Source organism: Musca autumnalis, unplaced genomic scaffold, assembly GCF_047663935.1.
Source record: "Musca autumnalis isolate F117 unplaced genomic scaffold, ASM4766393v1 scaffold_1, whole genome shotgun sequence".
NCBI classification, from domain to species: Eukaryota; Metazoa; Arthropoda; class Insecta; order Diptera; family Muscidae; genus Musca; species Musca autumnalis.
The window spans coordinates 207,225,599-207,241,422 of record NW_027411644.1 but is presented as its reverse complement, the minus strand read 5'-3'; the positions used below and the strand labels follow the sequence as shown (position 1 = coordinate 207,241,422).

The following is a 15,824-nucleotide window of genomic DNA, read 5'->3' as shown; positions in this document are numbered from 1 at the left end:
GTACTATGCCTTAGTAAAATGAAATCCCTGCCAGCAATTGGAAGTGAGTTTCGCACTCCCTCGCCTAAGAGGTCACTGCGGAGACACGCCAAGGAAGATTGTTGGTGAATTACACAAACAATTTCTATAGCCTTATTGTGATTACGTTTTATCGCGTATGCCGACACTTCGGAGTGGCTTCCAAGGCGATTGTTTACATTTAATTAATGATTCAACACATTTGAATAAATATAGAACATTTTCTATCTGATGATTATATGATACGGTGGTGCAGTGGTAAGCATACTCGCTTTGCACCTTGAAGGTCCGGGTTCGCTTCCCAAGCCAGGCAACAAAACATCACATTTTTAAAATGAAAAAATTAATGTAGGCGGAAATTGCAAAAAATAATTTCTCTAAAAGAGAAAAGAAATAAAAATTAAAAAATTAAAAAATAAAAATAAAAACATTAAATAAAAATAAATAGAAAAAAATAAAAAATATTTTTTTTTTAATTTCTAAAACTATCGCAGAAATGATCTTCTAGAAGTGTCGCTGGAGTGACTTCCAAGACGACACGCCGGCGTGGTTCATTTCTTCACAACGGAGGTCACTTCAGGGTGACTTCTGCGACTATCGCCGCGACTGTATTCATCGCCCTGAGCGACACGCCTAGGTCAATTCCGCGATAGTTTTTGCTTGCAGGGATGGTACCTTAAATGTTTTTATTGTGTACTTATTACGAAATTCAAGGCACCCTGTATAACAAATGCAACGTGTTGATGACGCCGACAATGCCGGTTAGATTTTATTAAAACATTTTAATCTCTCCTCACCATTAGTTCAACTCTCTTCAAAAAGAGACTGACACATGCAATATTAAAGAAGAGCGCCTAAATGTATGCTTTTCATCTAGCACCGACTGGGTACAGAGTTCAGTTTTGTTTGAGTTTTCTTATAATTCGTTACACTTACCCGGCATTTTTCCTCAAAGGAAATCAACGAATTATACACATTTACAAGCATAAACTTTTAGAGAGTATTAAGGTGGGAACAGTTTTTGCTTAAGTACACGTGTGTTTGTGTGTGCAACTAGGCACGTTGTGTTAGGATAGGTCAAGTGTTTGCTAGTAATAATTTATAGCGCGTTTTCCCTAGAAAAGAAAATCAATGCTAAATAATTTCAAATCAATTTTAAAAGTTCAATGGCAGATATAATTTGCGAATAAGTCATGTAATAACAACAAAAACATAACAACTTGTCACTGAATTGTTGTTTCTTGGTAATAGAATCAACCACCTTTAGTTGGCGTAAACAAATTCTTTTGTAGGGTTTCATTATGGTTTTCGAATTAGTTGCGGCATAACAGAAATTCTGAAGAAAAAAGAGTAGTAAATAACGTTTCAGTTTGGTGACAGCAAAACTACTAACGCAACACGGCTGGTGCTGTGGCATTTCTAGCATGGATTTTATATTTGAATGTTTCTACACTGATACCTTGGATAAAATTAGTCGTAATGGCCTTCAGGACCGTTCATCCCGACGAGATGTTTTGGATCATTTAAATGCCATTATTGGTGGATGCAGTGATGGTAGGTTTAAATGTGTGTTTCTCAATGGAAATTAAAATTTACAATAATGACGTTTTTTTAAAGGTCAAAATATGAACACGGACGAGGTGGCCCGTATTGCTGTACTATCTGCTGTCCGTTATCATCGTGAACAAAAGGACGCCAATGGTGATGTAAGGATAAATAACGATTTTTATTTATTTAATTGTTTTTGCTGTTTTATTGTAGTTTTGTGTTATTTTACGTCATTGTTTTACTTGTTGTTTTTTTATGTATAAGACCATGAAGATAGACAGAAACAAGAATGTATTTTGCCATTAAATCACCTTTTTAGCACTCTGCATTCAAAGGATCATATTTTTGAAAAGTTATACGAGGGCGGTTCGGAAACTTCTTAGCCTATCAATGAAAGAGAATAGTTAGTTTTTCAAGAATATTTTTATTTTTCAATATAATCTCCTGAAACTTCAATACACTTAATCCAACGCTTTTCTAGCAATTCTATCCCTTGATTAAAATAGTTTTCCTCAAGGTCTTCAAAATAGTGGTTTACAACTGCAATTGCATCTTCATTTGAGGTAAAACGCTTGCCAGCAAGGAATTTTTTTAGATTTGGGAACAAGTAAATGTCACTGGGAGCTAAATCAGGAGAATAAGGTGGGTGGTCAAGCAACTCGTACTTTAATTCGTTGATTTTAGCAATTGTTAAAACACTCTTGTGCGCTGGTGCGTTGTCTTGATGAAAAATTATTTTTTTGTGTTGTAAGCCAGGACGTTTTTCTCGAATTTGTACATTTAATTGATCCAAAAGGTTGCAATAGTACTCTGAATTTATTGTTTTACCCTTTTGCAGATATTCAATCAATAAAATACCTTTGAAGTCCCAAAAAACCGTTGCCATAACCTTACCAGCCGATTGAATTGTTTTTGCCTTCTTTGGGGCACTTTCTCCAGCTTAAGTCGATTCTTTGGATTGTTCTTTTGTCTCTGGAGTATAGTGGTGGACCCATGTCTCATCAAAAGTTATGAAACAACGTTTTAAATCCGTTTTATTTCGCTTAAAACGATCCAAACACGCTTGAGAAATGTTCATTCTTATGCGTTTTTGATCGACTGTTAACAAATGCGGCACCCATCTTGCAGAAAGCTTTTTCATCTGTAGTTCTTCATGCAAAATTAAATGCGGCACCCATCTTGCAGAAAGCTTTTTCATCTGTAGTTCTTCATGCAAAATTAAATGGACTCGATCATTTGAGATGCCCATTATATTAGCAATTTCACGCACTTTTATTCGTCGATAATTTAATACCATATCATGCACTTTGGCTACAATTTCTGTTGTTGTTGCTGTTTTTGGACGTCCACTACGTGGTTCATCTTCAATGCTTGTACGACCACGTTTAAATTCAGCAACCCAATTTTTTACTGTTGCATATGAAGGAGCACTTTCACCTAACACATTCACCATATCATTATGAATTTCTTGTCCCGATAAACCTTTTTTATGTAAATATTTAATGACAGCAGGCATTTCTAATTTTTCCATTGTAAAAAAATTGCGGATGCGTCTTTTTTGAACACTTGTTTCTATATGTAGGAGTTGCCAGATCGAAACAAAATTTAACATGTGTTCATAGCAGAGATGGAAGTTTCCAAAACACTTAACTTTTTTCTGTTTATACCGCGCTTTTTGTGCTAGGCTAAGAAGTTTCTTAACTGCCCTCGTATTTTATTTATGGGAATATAGAGATTTATATTTCGAGAGATCCTTAGTCTGATTTTGACTTGGACACTTATGAACCTATGTACATATGTGAAGTTGTCATGCCTGAGACCCAAATTTCCGTTTCCGTGTGCAAAGCAGGATGCTAATAATTATGCCACGGTGACACACCATCACAATAAATACTTTACTGTTATAATTTATCTTTACAAAGTATATGATAACAATTTTCTAAAGCTTATTGTAATTAAGCAAACCAGAACGGCGTTAAGTAAAAAAACTTAAATCGGGTGATACCCTTATATGGGGGCTATGCCAAAACGTGGACCTGTATATTAATTTGATGTCTTGTACCTGTTATATTCCCAACGAAGTTTAAACGCCAACTTTCAGCCATTTTGTTTGCATATTGAGGCCACAAACTTTAAAATACCAAAAATTGGGATAAGCCCTTTTCTAGGGCTATATGAAAGATATACTGAGAATTCTTTTCTGGGATATTTTATACCCCCAAATACCAAATACCGAAGACTGTAATTGTTCCACAAACATCCCTGAAGGGACCAGGGAGACTTCTCTCATATCAATGAGTGCACCCCGATTCGTATTGGCTCAATGATATGGGACCTACTTTTTATTGCCGAGCCCGAACGGTGTGTCTTAAAACACAATTTTTAGAAAAGTTTTTCATGGTTTAAATACTCAGGAAATGTCGCCAACGTTACTGAGGGGTGTTTTGCCATCGTTAAAAATTTGATGTTGCTTGGCCTGGGAATCGAACCGCAGACCTTCAGCGTGCAAAGCGGGTGTACATACCATTGCACCACCGAGCACCCAAATACCGAAGACTAAATACCAAATTTTATCCATTTCGGTTTAATAATGACGCTAAAACCTTCAAAATACCGAATTTCGGGCAGATCTGTTCTATGGGGCCTATGTTAAAATGCGGACAGGTATAGCCCATTTGCAATACCACACATCCTAGGAGTAACATGAAGTTCTGTAAAAAATCATAAAGCCTCATCTTAAATATTGCGAGCCGTATCTTAATTTCAACAGACTGATGGACAGGCGTACATGATAATATCGACTTAGAATTTTATGCTGATTCAGAATAAACAAATTTTAGAGGGCTTCCCACAAATATTTTGATGTGTTACAAACGGAATGACAAATTCTATTTGCTGCAGTCGAACTATCATACCTGTCTTTTCTTGGCTTCACACTTGTTGTATCGCCAACATCATTGCAATTGACCCCCACAACTCATCTAAACACCCAACTCAGTATTTTATCGTTCTTATGAGGCTCATATTAGCTCACTACCTTTAACGAGTGACACCACGAGGAGGTCAGTGTTCACTTGAATGAAAGAGATACCAAGTTTTTCTGATAATTTGACTGGACTTGCCATATTAAAGACCGTTCCTTCCTGCCAGCAAAAGTTTTAAGGAACAATGATCTGCGAATCTGCGCATTTAATGTTTGAATTCTTTTTGTAGAGAAGGTGCAGTTTACGCATTGGCTGATGTACTTTTCAAGGCCAAGGCTGTATGGCAGTAAACAGGAAATACGATGGATTGGGAAAGACGTCACAACAACACCTAAGGTGACACAGTGTATTATAGCAAAGACAAATATATAAAGCACGAGCATAGTTGCGGATTTGTATTTGGTCAGAGGTTAAAACATCTATATAGGAACTACAACAACCCGGTCTGATAAATGACGTGTCCTCACGATGATCGGTCTTACGATCATCATCTCCGTTAACCGTACTTTTCTGAACATTAAAAAAACGATTGGCAAGGATTCAGAGAATTTACCAATCAACGCTTCAATAAACTGTCCATTCCCTCAGATCCTCGGATAGCTGAGAGAATTTTCCGGGACATCATTACTGCTGCAGTAGCTCGCTACATACCTGCTGGTTGAATATCAGAAATCAGACCAAATTTACCTGCAAAGGCGACGGGTCTAGCAAATGATCGTGATGAGGTTTGTCGAGAATAAACATTGAGACTCAAGAGTTTAACAGAGTTTGAATTCAACAGGTTAGTAGGAGAACATGAGCGAAAAAAATGGCTAGACCATGTGGGCAGCACTTAAATCACTCTCGAATCCGACAGTTTATAGAACACCCCCGAAAGTGATAGGGCGAAAGAGGAGCCATCTCAGCCGAGGATGTACCACCACAATTTTACCACCACAAAAGCGAAATCATAGTGTAAAGCAACTGGATGAAGCCGGGGTTACGTATTTAACAAGTGCGCTCAGTCTATCGTTAGCCAAGCATGCTATACGAGAAGCCTAAACATTTGGCAGGGTGGTTCCGCAACTGAAGCCAAGGATGCCAGCAGAGGTGAATTGTGCAGGCCGATCTCCCTCTTGTCACCAGTAGCAATTATACTAGAGCCACTACTCCCCCAAAACTGCTTCTCAAACATGTCATTCGAGGACTGAAGCAGAGATGGCCGTGTGAGCGTGGTTCTTGACCTATCGAAACATTTCGAGAAAGCCCAAACTGTTCGAGTGTATAGAGAAGACTTTCCTCCAGCTTAGTTTGAAACGTTGCATAATCAACTATATGTGTGGATGCCAGCCTTTCGTGGTATTTAGAAATATGAAGTCCAAAAACCGTAGAGTTCCCCAGGCGGGGTGATATCTCTGGAACTCTTTCTTTCTGAAATTCCACAACCTCCAGGCGGCATAGAGATGGTAATGTATGCGGATGCTTGTACGATTTTGGCGTCTGATCCTGTCGTCAATGGTATATGTGATAGGTTAAATGTCTAAATAGCTGACTTAGTGCAGTTATGTGGAAATATCCACCGCTAAATCTACTGCCACACTGTTCACCATTTGGACTGCTGAAATGTGGCTCCCCCTGAACTTATATTGGTCGATGGTGGCCTGATTCCGACCACTAACTATCCTGGGAGTAACGTGTTTAAGTCGTCCGCCCAAGCTACAGCGACAATATCAGAAGAAGGAACAAGGGTCTCAAGTCGCTGCCCGGTAGCACTTGGGATGCTGACAAAAAAAAACCTTATTGACATCTGCAAATGTTAGCCCTACGCAGTGGAAGAATATTGAAACCTGACAAAATGTCGACTTGAAGACTGCAAAAGTATACTTCCTCATGCCACCAGGGAACTATCATCAAGAGGAGATGAAGGTTTTACCAGCGCATTAGCACAACAGGATGTTGTCGATGCATTCCCTGCTTGGATGTTATCGCAGTGAGCATCACTGTCACTGATCCTGACAATGCATTCACCTCAATTCATATTGAGCTCGAATTGATGCCACAAAACGCAACACATGCCCTAAATGACTATTGTGACCACACGGCACGTTGCATTTTTTTAGCTGCCCAGCTAACCCCACTCACCTGTCTCCTGATTTCTCATGGGCGAAGACAATTCAGGTTGGAGAATTCTTGTGCATGGATACTGAGGAACCAGAATCAGATAATTGAAATTATACGCGGTGGAACATATTGGGATTGCTACAACAACAACTGGTGGGCATGAAAACTTACGAATTGAGTATTCAATTTGGTCGAAACTTTGCACATCGTAAGAAGTCTACCAAAAGTATATCCAAGAAGGTCTATATTGGACAACATTTTCGGTTACCTCCTTCACAAAAGTTCAACATTTTCGCTTAAGTGCAGTTTAAATAATGTTCGGGGATCGTTTGCAAATGTTTGCAGAAATTACTTATTGTGGTCCTGTTTACAGCGATATAATGGTTTTGGTGGGCAAGTCCATGCTTTCTGACATAATTTTCCAAAAGCTCTAAAATAACCACGGAAGGAGTTATTGACACTGGTCCATTGTTATATATGGACTATAACGATCCATTATTTTGGTACCTCCCATATAGTCTAGGAACATGTCTAGGAACATGTCGAGAATCGTTTTGAAATTTCTCCGGCAGGTAGTCCTCACGGCTCATATTATGACAATACAATGGTTATAGGCTGTAAGTCCATGCTGGCGGAGAAAATTGTCCCAAAGCTGTAAAGACCCTACGGTCACCAACTAAAATGGCTCTTGAACGGAGTACTGGATTGGTCCAATCATTGCACATTGTAAAGGCTCTTGCAAACTTATAACAAACTCGAAGATGGACTATATCGGTTAACTTCTTTAGGTATCTCTCCCACAAAAGTTCAAAAGTTAAGGCTTAAGAACAGATTGGCTGTTTGTGGATAAATTGTAAACTTTATTTTGGATAGTTCTCTCAATACGTCTGTCGGTTTACTTTCCCAGAAAGAATTGTTCAGCATGAACTTTCTCAGAAAGTATGTAGTTTTTATTCTCTTTTTTTGTAAAAAGAAATTTGTCCACGAAGAACTTGCAAACTTTCAATAAAAGAACTGTCAAAATGTCTCTCTCGATTCGCTCTCTGTTGCTGGATTTTTGTGTTAACAGGCGACTTCCAGCAACATTTTGTACAAATCGTTGTAAATTTTAGGGTAACCAGACATACCTAATAACTAGACATCGGATTTTGCATATTTGCATATTTTTTAATATTAAAGATACGAAGATTCTGATTGGACCAAAATTCGTTTCAAAGAAATCTAAATTCAATGGAAGGGTCATATTTCGTATTTATTTTGCATATTTGCATATTTTGCATATGCAAAAAATATGCAAAAAATATGCAAAATATGCAAAAAATATGCAAAATATGCAAAAAATATGCAAAATATGCAAAAAATATGCAAAATATGCAAAAAATATGCAGAATATGCAAAAAATATGCAAAATATGCAAACAGATTTTGGCCGAAAATCGTCATAAAAGTCGTAAAATTCTCATTTAAAGTTGGAAAAACCATAAAAAAATACATAACAGTGTCAAAACTAAGACTGTTGACCGTATAACGTCGATTTTTTCAGCAGATTATTATGTTATTGAGACCGTTTACGACAGTGTGGTGTAGGGTATAAAAATTTGGTATCGTAATACCATTTTTTATTATTAAACTCTATAGAAATATAAAATTTGATAAAATATCAAACGTTTTATGTAAAATTCAATATTTTCTCTTTTGTAGCATCTTAATTTAATTTGTAGCATAGGGCTGGTTTTAACTCAAAGGACCAAATCGATCTCGGATTTTTTAGCCGAGGAGCCGCCTATACCTTTTAGTATTGTTAGATTTTAAAATTGCCAAGGTTTGAGCACATTTCGAATATGTTAAAACGTGGTACTGGGGCCTCGAAGTTATGAAAATCTATTTCTTTGCTATTTGGCGACTTCGACGGACCATATATGTGGAACGGTTAAAGCTACTTGCCCGTATTATGCATTTAATTAAAAGCTATTCTGTTCTTAACATTTCTTGCTGAATAACAAAGTACGTAAGTGTTACTGAATTCGAGATAATAAACCCAATATCCCTAAAAAGGCCTTAGGGCAAAAATGGTGTCTATTAAAAAAACAACTTTTTTCTTCCTATATTATCAAATTTTTGCGAATGAAAACGAATATATTTTACTTTGTTTGAAAATGCTGCCTATTAGGGCGAAGATCTATTTTAATTCATTTCTCGTTGGAGTCGAGCTTATTGACCGATGATGTTTGCAAGTGAAAAAGGAAAGCCGAAGATTCGAACCCCCACAACCACCATTATGTGACATGTTTCGCCTTTTGTAGAGACTCATCAGACATATCGGGCGTGAAATGGCATCGCTATCCATCAAACATTTCCTTTTTCAAATGTACATTCATTGTATGGCTTCAATGACAAATGCTTACATTTTGTTCATACATATTTTAATTTACTAATGCCCGTAATTTCAACGCCTGGGTAAACGGGTAGGTAGCTACCTATTCGTTATCTTTACCTACGCGTTTGGTAATTTCTACATGCCATTTACCGAGGTGTCTAAATTTTGAAATCATGTGGTAATATTGGTGATTTTCATTAATGATTTCGCAAAATCATTGCCACATAGAAGTGTTTTACAACTTTTAACACATTGGCAACGATTAACCAGGTAAAATCCTTGGTGTAAGTAACACGGCCGTTTTTGACTCGGTAACGTTACCTATGCGTTGAAATTATAAAATGTTGCTTACACGGGAGACATCTGTGAACTTATAGATAGCTACGTGTTGAAATTACGGGCATTATGGGACTGACATAATGTGGTTTTGGAGCCATCTGGGTACAGATGACAACTTGGTGATGAACTCAACTCCTTGCTATGTCGCTCACAATTGTCAAGTTATTTACCATCCTTTACCCCTCCTGGTTGTTGATGTTCTGTGGTCAAGTTGCATTATCTTATTCAAGAAATTCGGAGTTAAAGTTTAATCTCTTGAACAACAATATGGTCTCACTTGTAATTATGCCTGCTAAACCTTTTTCTAGGAATTTCGGCAGTTGATTTTTGTAAGTTTAGATCGATTATTTCTGGAGAATTTTCTATCTTTGCTTTGTTAAGAAATTTGTCGTCTTTTCGATCTTTACGGTGTTTTTTTCACTATGAGATCAAACAATGCCAGAGCAATAAGTTCAGGACTAAGGTACCATATATGATTTATCATTTTGTTATTTTCTTTATCTGATATTTGTTTGTGAATGCCATTCGTTTGAAGTAAATCTTCAAAGCGCTTTAGGTCTTGTTTTGGACCTAAAAATATTTCTGAATATCGTTTTCACTATTTTTTGTATTAAACTCAATCTATTGTCTCTATTTCTTTTTAACCTATTGATAATGTTTACCCAATATATCCTATATTATATCTATATAAACATTATCATGTTCATTATACGTTTTGTAAAATCAATAACCCAAACTCTCACTTATAACACTCAGTTGTTGTCGTGTGGGATACCAAATAAATAAATAAAACAGAAAAAACATTCTGGAGGCGACCAGTCTCGAACGATTTAAAAGCAAGGTGCTTCTACGGCCTCATGTTATTGGGATGTGGGCTGGGCAGTAGTTTTGGATTTGTCAATCGCAGACTATTCTTATAGAAATCGCTTGAATAAGTTTGGTTCATGTCCGGATGTGCTTCCAAACTTGCAGTCAAAAATCCCTCTCAATAATTTTCTAACGAGTTTGTACGGTGGTACAGAAGCTCTCGACCTAATATCTGCTCGAACTGTTGAGACCCCATTTTTCTAGGCATTTGTACACTGCTAGTTCTTGTTTCTCCCATGAGCTACAGTCAGTTTCAGGAACACCTAGGAGTTGTTCTTTACCCCCATGTGATGCCAGAGCAGCAACCCGTTTTTTCTTCCCTGTTTTGAGAATATTTGGTAATAGTTTTCCATACCAGTGCACACAAATAGCTTCGTTCCTTGAAGCTGTTGCGTTTATTTTTCACGGTTTATTCACCGCTGTTCACGGATAAAGCTTCTAGAGATCTTATCCGATAGCTTCTACTGTAGTCATAATGATACTAGTAACGTTCCTATACACCTTACAGGGGTCCAGCACCAATGACAATTGCATAGCTACGTTTTTCTTGAAGCCACGCTTAATTGTTTTCGGGACAGACGGTTCTTCAGATTCTACGATACGTTTAGCATCAAAACAAGACCTAGACCTCATTGAAAATGTATTGAAATATGAAAACATTAACACACAAATTTTCGAAAAAGGAAGTAACAACATAATTAATAATCTGTGGTATCTTAGTCCTGAACTTGCTGACCTGGCATTGTTTGATCCAACGGTGCAAAACGCCGTAAAGAGCCAAAAGGCGACAAAAATCTTAAAAAGCAAAGATTAAAATTTCTTCAGAAATATTCGATCTAAACTTCCAAAAGGGCAACTGCCGAAAATTCTAGAAAAAGGTCTGGCATAATTCTTGTTGTTCAAAAGATTAAACATTAATTCCGAATTTCCAGAAGGCGCAAAGGATGGTAGGCAACTTGAAAGTTGCAAACTACATAGCAGAGCGTTCTTCAAGTAGTCAGCCGTACCCAGATAGCTCCAAAACCACATGATGTCTGACTACGAATAAATTTAATTTAGAACAAAATGTAAAATACATTTGTTTTCATTCCAAAAATTGATAAAAATGAAGAAAATGTTTTTTTTAATAGTCCCCATTTTCTCACAAAGGCGTACCTAGTCATGTTTTTCGGGACATTGGCTTTATTATCTCGAATTCTGTAATACTTATTTAGTATTACATTTATTATATATACTTATATTTTGTTGTTCAGCAAGAAATGTTAAGAATAGAATGGCCTTTAATTTAATGCTTAATATGGACAAAAAGCTTTAACCATTCCAGAAAAATGGGTTGCCGAAATCGCTAAATAGCCAAAAAATCGAGATTTGCATAATGTCGAGGCCCCAGTGTCAGATGTTATCATATTCCAATTGTGCTCAAACTTTGACAGTCTTAAAATCTGACCGAACTAAACACTTTTGCCGCCTTTAAAATCCGACATCGATTTGTTCCCTTTGCACAATAACCAGCCAAACGCTACAAATTATAACAAAGAAAATATTGAATTTTTATAGAACGTTTGATATTTTATCAAATTTTATATTTTTGCATAGTTTAATAATAAAAAATTGTATTAAAATACAATTCTTTTAAACCCTACACCACACTGTCGGTCTCAATAACATAAAAAAATCGACGTTATACAGTCAACAGTCTTAGTTTTGACACTGTTATGTATTTTTTGATGGTTTTTCCAACTTTAAATGTCAATTTCACGACTTTTATGACGATTTTCGGCCAAAATCTGTTTGCATATTTTGCATATTTTTTGCATATTCTGCATATTTTTTGCATATTTTGCATATTTTTTGCATATTTTGCATATTTTTTGCATATTTTGCATATTTTTTGCATATTTTGCATATTTTTTGGCATATTTTTTGCATATTTTTTGCATATATTTTGCATATTTTTTGCATATTTTTTGCATGTTTTTGATATGACCCCAAATATCAAAAAATTGACCCTTAAAACGCCTAGATCCAAAATTTGAGTCCAATCGGATGAGAAATAAAAAACATGCAAAAATCCGATGTCTACTAATAACGTATTGGGAAAGACAACCCATACTGAGGGGTATCTCCGTCGTTATAGCCGACTGATATTTTTTCCTTATTTGCGTTTTTTAATGTAAACGTCTATCAGGCTGCGAATCTGTACAGAGATTTCATATTAATCTTAATCTGCTTAACATTTCCGGACCCTTAATGTCACTACAAACTTCTATTTGGTTCTCTATCTTCATTTATTTACTTTCTAATTTAACTTTCCTCTAATTTTCTCATTTCCTTTATCAAAATGTATGTTTTCTAATTAATCCAATTAACCAAAAAAAAAAAAAAAAAATAAATAAATAAATAAATTGCTCAACAGTATTATTTCTACCTACCACGCCATAATCTGTTTTAGTTTATCCCTCCCACTCACACTTTTGACTTTTCTAATTTACAGGTATGTTTAATGGGCAAATACCATAACATCTTGTACATTGCTTTGCGTACTTGCTGGGATTGGGGCGTACGAGATTCTGCGGTTGTTGTGGTCTTATTGGGTAAGTAGTAGCAGTATAACTAGAGTAGTATTGGATGGTGGTTGGCAGATTGGGTGGTTGGCTCCACAGATGGCTGGCAAGGTGTAAACACATGTTATCGTTTTGTTTGTATTCGTTTAATACAAATTATGTGAATTGGCCAGATAAACTATTTAAACATGATTATCGTTTTGTGTTTACTAACCAACCAACCAACAATGGGAGGCGTTACAGTGGGTAGTGTGTGGTAATGTTTAATGATAAATATGAATTATGTTTCAATTAAAAATGATAGTTATATTGTTGAGGGGAAGGAAGAGATGCACATAAACCCCATCAACTGCGTTTAGAATAGAAATGTGAATTTTAGTATCCAAAAATGAAATAAACAAATAATAAAGTATCAGTCGGCTTTGCCGACACAGATATACCCTCAGCCTATGTGAATTGCAACTTTCATCTACGGACAGATCGAATGTATTTATAATATTTCCAGAATGCTGTGGCCATTTTTGGACATTTGAAATTGCCGACAAAAATCTGGATTAGGTTTAAATTTCAAAAGTGTTGCGGAGGAGGTACTTAAAGAAATGGACCGACATAGTCCATTATGGAAGTGGATCTTATTTTAGGGTCATATCCTTTTGATAGATTTCGCGCCCACCAGTTATTTCAGTGGTTAATCGTATAACTTTTGGACCAGTATGCCAGGAGAATGGACTTGTTCACGGAAAACATAATATGGCTGTAAACAGGACCACAACGAACATCATCGGTATACATTTCCAAAGGATTTTCGAACAGGTCCTAAATTGTACTTAACACATTTTGAACATGTTGAAGAATGTTGAACTTTTTTGGCGGAGGTCACCTTGGTGAGGATCGATATCGGCCATCGATATCGATATTGCCCCGTTCAAGAGATATCGTCCATCTTCGAGTTGAGTTCGGAAAAAATAGGACTAAGGCCAAATTTTAAAACAAATCGGTTGATCAGTTCGAGAGTTATAGTGCTCTCCAGCGACTACATATGGTGCCATGGGGGTTTTACATCTTTCGGGCTGTTTTCTCAAGAAGTGAAGACTTGCCCTTGAAAAAAATTTTACGTCGTAATTAAGGCAGCGAACCCGAAAGAGTGGACAAATATAGACAATATTCAAACCTGATATGCATCTGTTGATATATTAGGATGTGTAAAGTTGGACCAAATCGGTCACTCCCTTCAAGAATTATCGTGCGCACAAATTTTCCGAACATTTTTTAACTTTTGTGGTCGAGGTACCTGGAGGAGTGGACCGATATGACTTTTCTTCGAACTTAAACTAAGTGTGGACAAAATATCTTACTTAGCTGGCGCATTACGAACATTTGTTCCATAGACCGAACTAAGAAAAGATCTCCAATTCTTTCTGTTTCGTGCTTCGCTTTATGGAATACCGCGCCTTGTCATCTGTCAATTCTGCGTGCACCGCCATGTGGCTCGAATTTATACGCCTTTTTAGCGGGTTCATCATCGCTCATTCTTATTATATGGCCTAGCCAACGCAATCGCTGCATCTCGATACGTTTAACTATATTGATGTCGTTGTATGGCAGATACAGCTCGTGGTGCATACGATGTCGATATTCACCGTCAACGCAAATCGGTTCGTTGATCATTCGAAGAATTTTTCTCTCAAACACGCCAAGCACTGCCTTATCTGCTTGCGCAAGTACCCAGGCCAGAACCATACATGATTACGGGTAATATCAGTGTTTTGTAAAGCGTTATTTTTGTTTGACCAGTTGTGGCTTTGTTTTTAAAGTGCTTACTTAAGCCAAAGTAGCATCTGTTGGCCAATACTATTCTTCTTTTATTTTTTCACAACTGATGTCGTTTGTTGTGTGTACGGCGGTGCCGAGGTATACGAAGCCTTTTACTACCTCGAAATTATAGGAACCAACTTCAACAGTTGGTCCGTTCTCAATGGACGCATTGCGCGTCGATACCATCAGCTTGGTTTTCTCGCCGTTTACCGCCAGACCCACTTTAGCAGATTCTCCTTCGCAGTAGTATGTTGAAGCAGTATGTTGAAAAGATCACACAAAAGGCTGTCTCCTTGTCTGAAACCTCTTTTGGTATACAACTTTTCGGAGAGGTTCTTTCCTATTTTAACTGAGGATCGAGTGTCAGTTAAAGTCATTTTACAAAGCCGTATGAGTTTTGCGGGGATACCAAATTCAGACATGGCTTGGAATATCTTTGAACGTAGGGGGCTGTCGAAGGCTTCTTTATAATCGACAAAAAGGTGGTAGGTGTCGATCTAGGATTTGCCGCAGGGTAAATATCTGATCAGTAGTAGACTTGCCAGGTCTAGAGTCGCATTGGTATGGTCCACTTATTTCGTTGACCATAGGCTTTAGTCGTTTGCACAATATCCCTGACACTATCTTGTAGACGATAGGGAAAAGACTTATGCCCCTATAGTTGGAGCATAAAGTCTTATCTCTTTTCTTATGGACGGGACACAGGATGCTCAGGTTCCAATCGTCGGGTACGCGTTCTTCCTGCCAGATGGAGATAACTAGCTGATGCATACACCTTATCACCTTTAAACAGCTCGGCTGGTAGGCCATCAGCTCCTGCTGCCTTATTATTCTTCAGCCGGTTTATTGCGGTCTTTACTTTATCTTGGACGTGTGGTATACATTCAATACCATCTTCTGGGATTGGATCTGTGGTATCTTCGTCGACTTCGCTACTATTGGATACCAACAGTTTGGAAAAATGCTCTTTCCATATCCATAGCACACTATCTGTATCAGTTACCAGATTACCTTGCTGGTCTCTTCAGGAGGATGTGCCAGTTGCAAAGCCATCAGTTTGATGTTTCACTTTTTGGTAGAATTTTCGGACTTTATTCTGTCTCCTGTACATCTCGATTTGTTCACACTCCCGCTTTTCCATCTCTCTCTTTTTCCTGCGGAAAAGACGTTTCTCCTCTCTCCTTTTCTCCCGAAACTTCTCTAGTGCGCTACG

General features: G+C 37.3%; 2 protein-coding genes across 24 annotated transcripts in view; one reads left to right on the top strand and one right to left on the bottom strand.

The window, feature by feature from the left end:
* Gycbeta100B (guanylate cyclase soluble subunit beta-1-like) overlaps positions 1–15,824 on the bottom strand; it is a 649,167-nt gene that overhangs the window by 73,750 nt on the left and 559,593 nt on the right. The window lies entirely within an intron of this gene.
* stops (SOCS domain-containing protein stops) overlaps positions 1–15,824 on the top strand; it is a 123,795-nt gene that overhangs the window by 7,314 nt on the left and 100,657 nt on the right. For 6 of the 9 annotated variants that reach the window (XR_012408966.1, XR_012408967.1, XM_073959965.1 and 3 more), the window contains exons 2-4: positions 1,311–1,572; positions 1,636–1,724; positions 12,727–12,826. Coding sequence is in view for 7 of the 9 variants with exons in the window: in XM_073959965.1 (XP_073816066.1) it covers positions 1,443–1,572; positions 1,636–1,724; positions 12,727–12,826 (319 nt within the window). In the remaining 2 variants the exon portion in view is untranslated. Of the gene's footprint in view, positions 1–912; positions 1,027–1,307; positions 1,573–1,635; positions 1,725–12,726; positions 12,827–15,824 lie in introns of those variants that run through there. The other 3 variants (XM_073959966.1, XM_073959969.1, XM_073959962.1) reach the window with 3 other exon arrangements.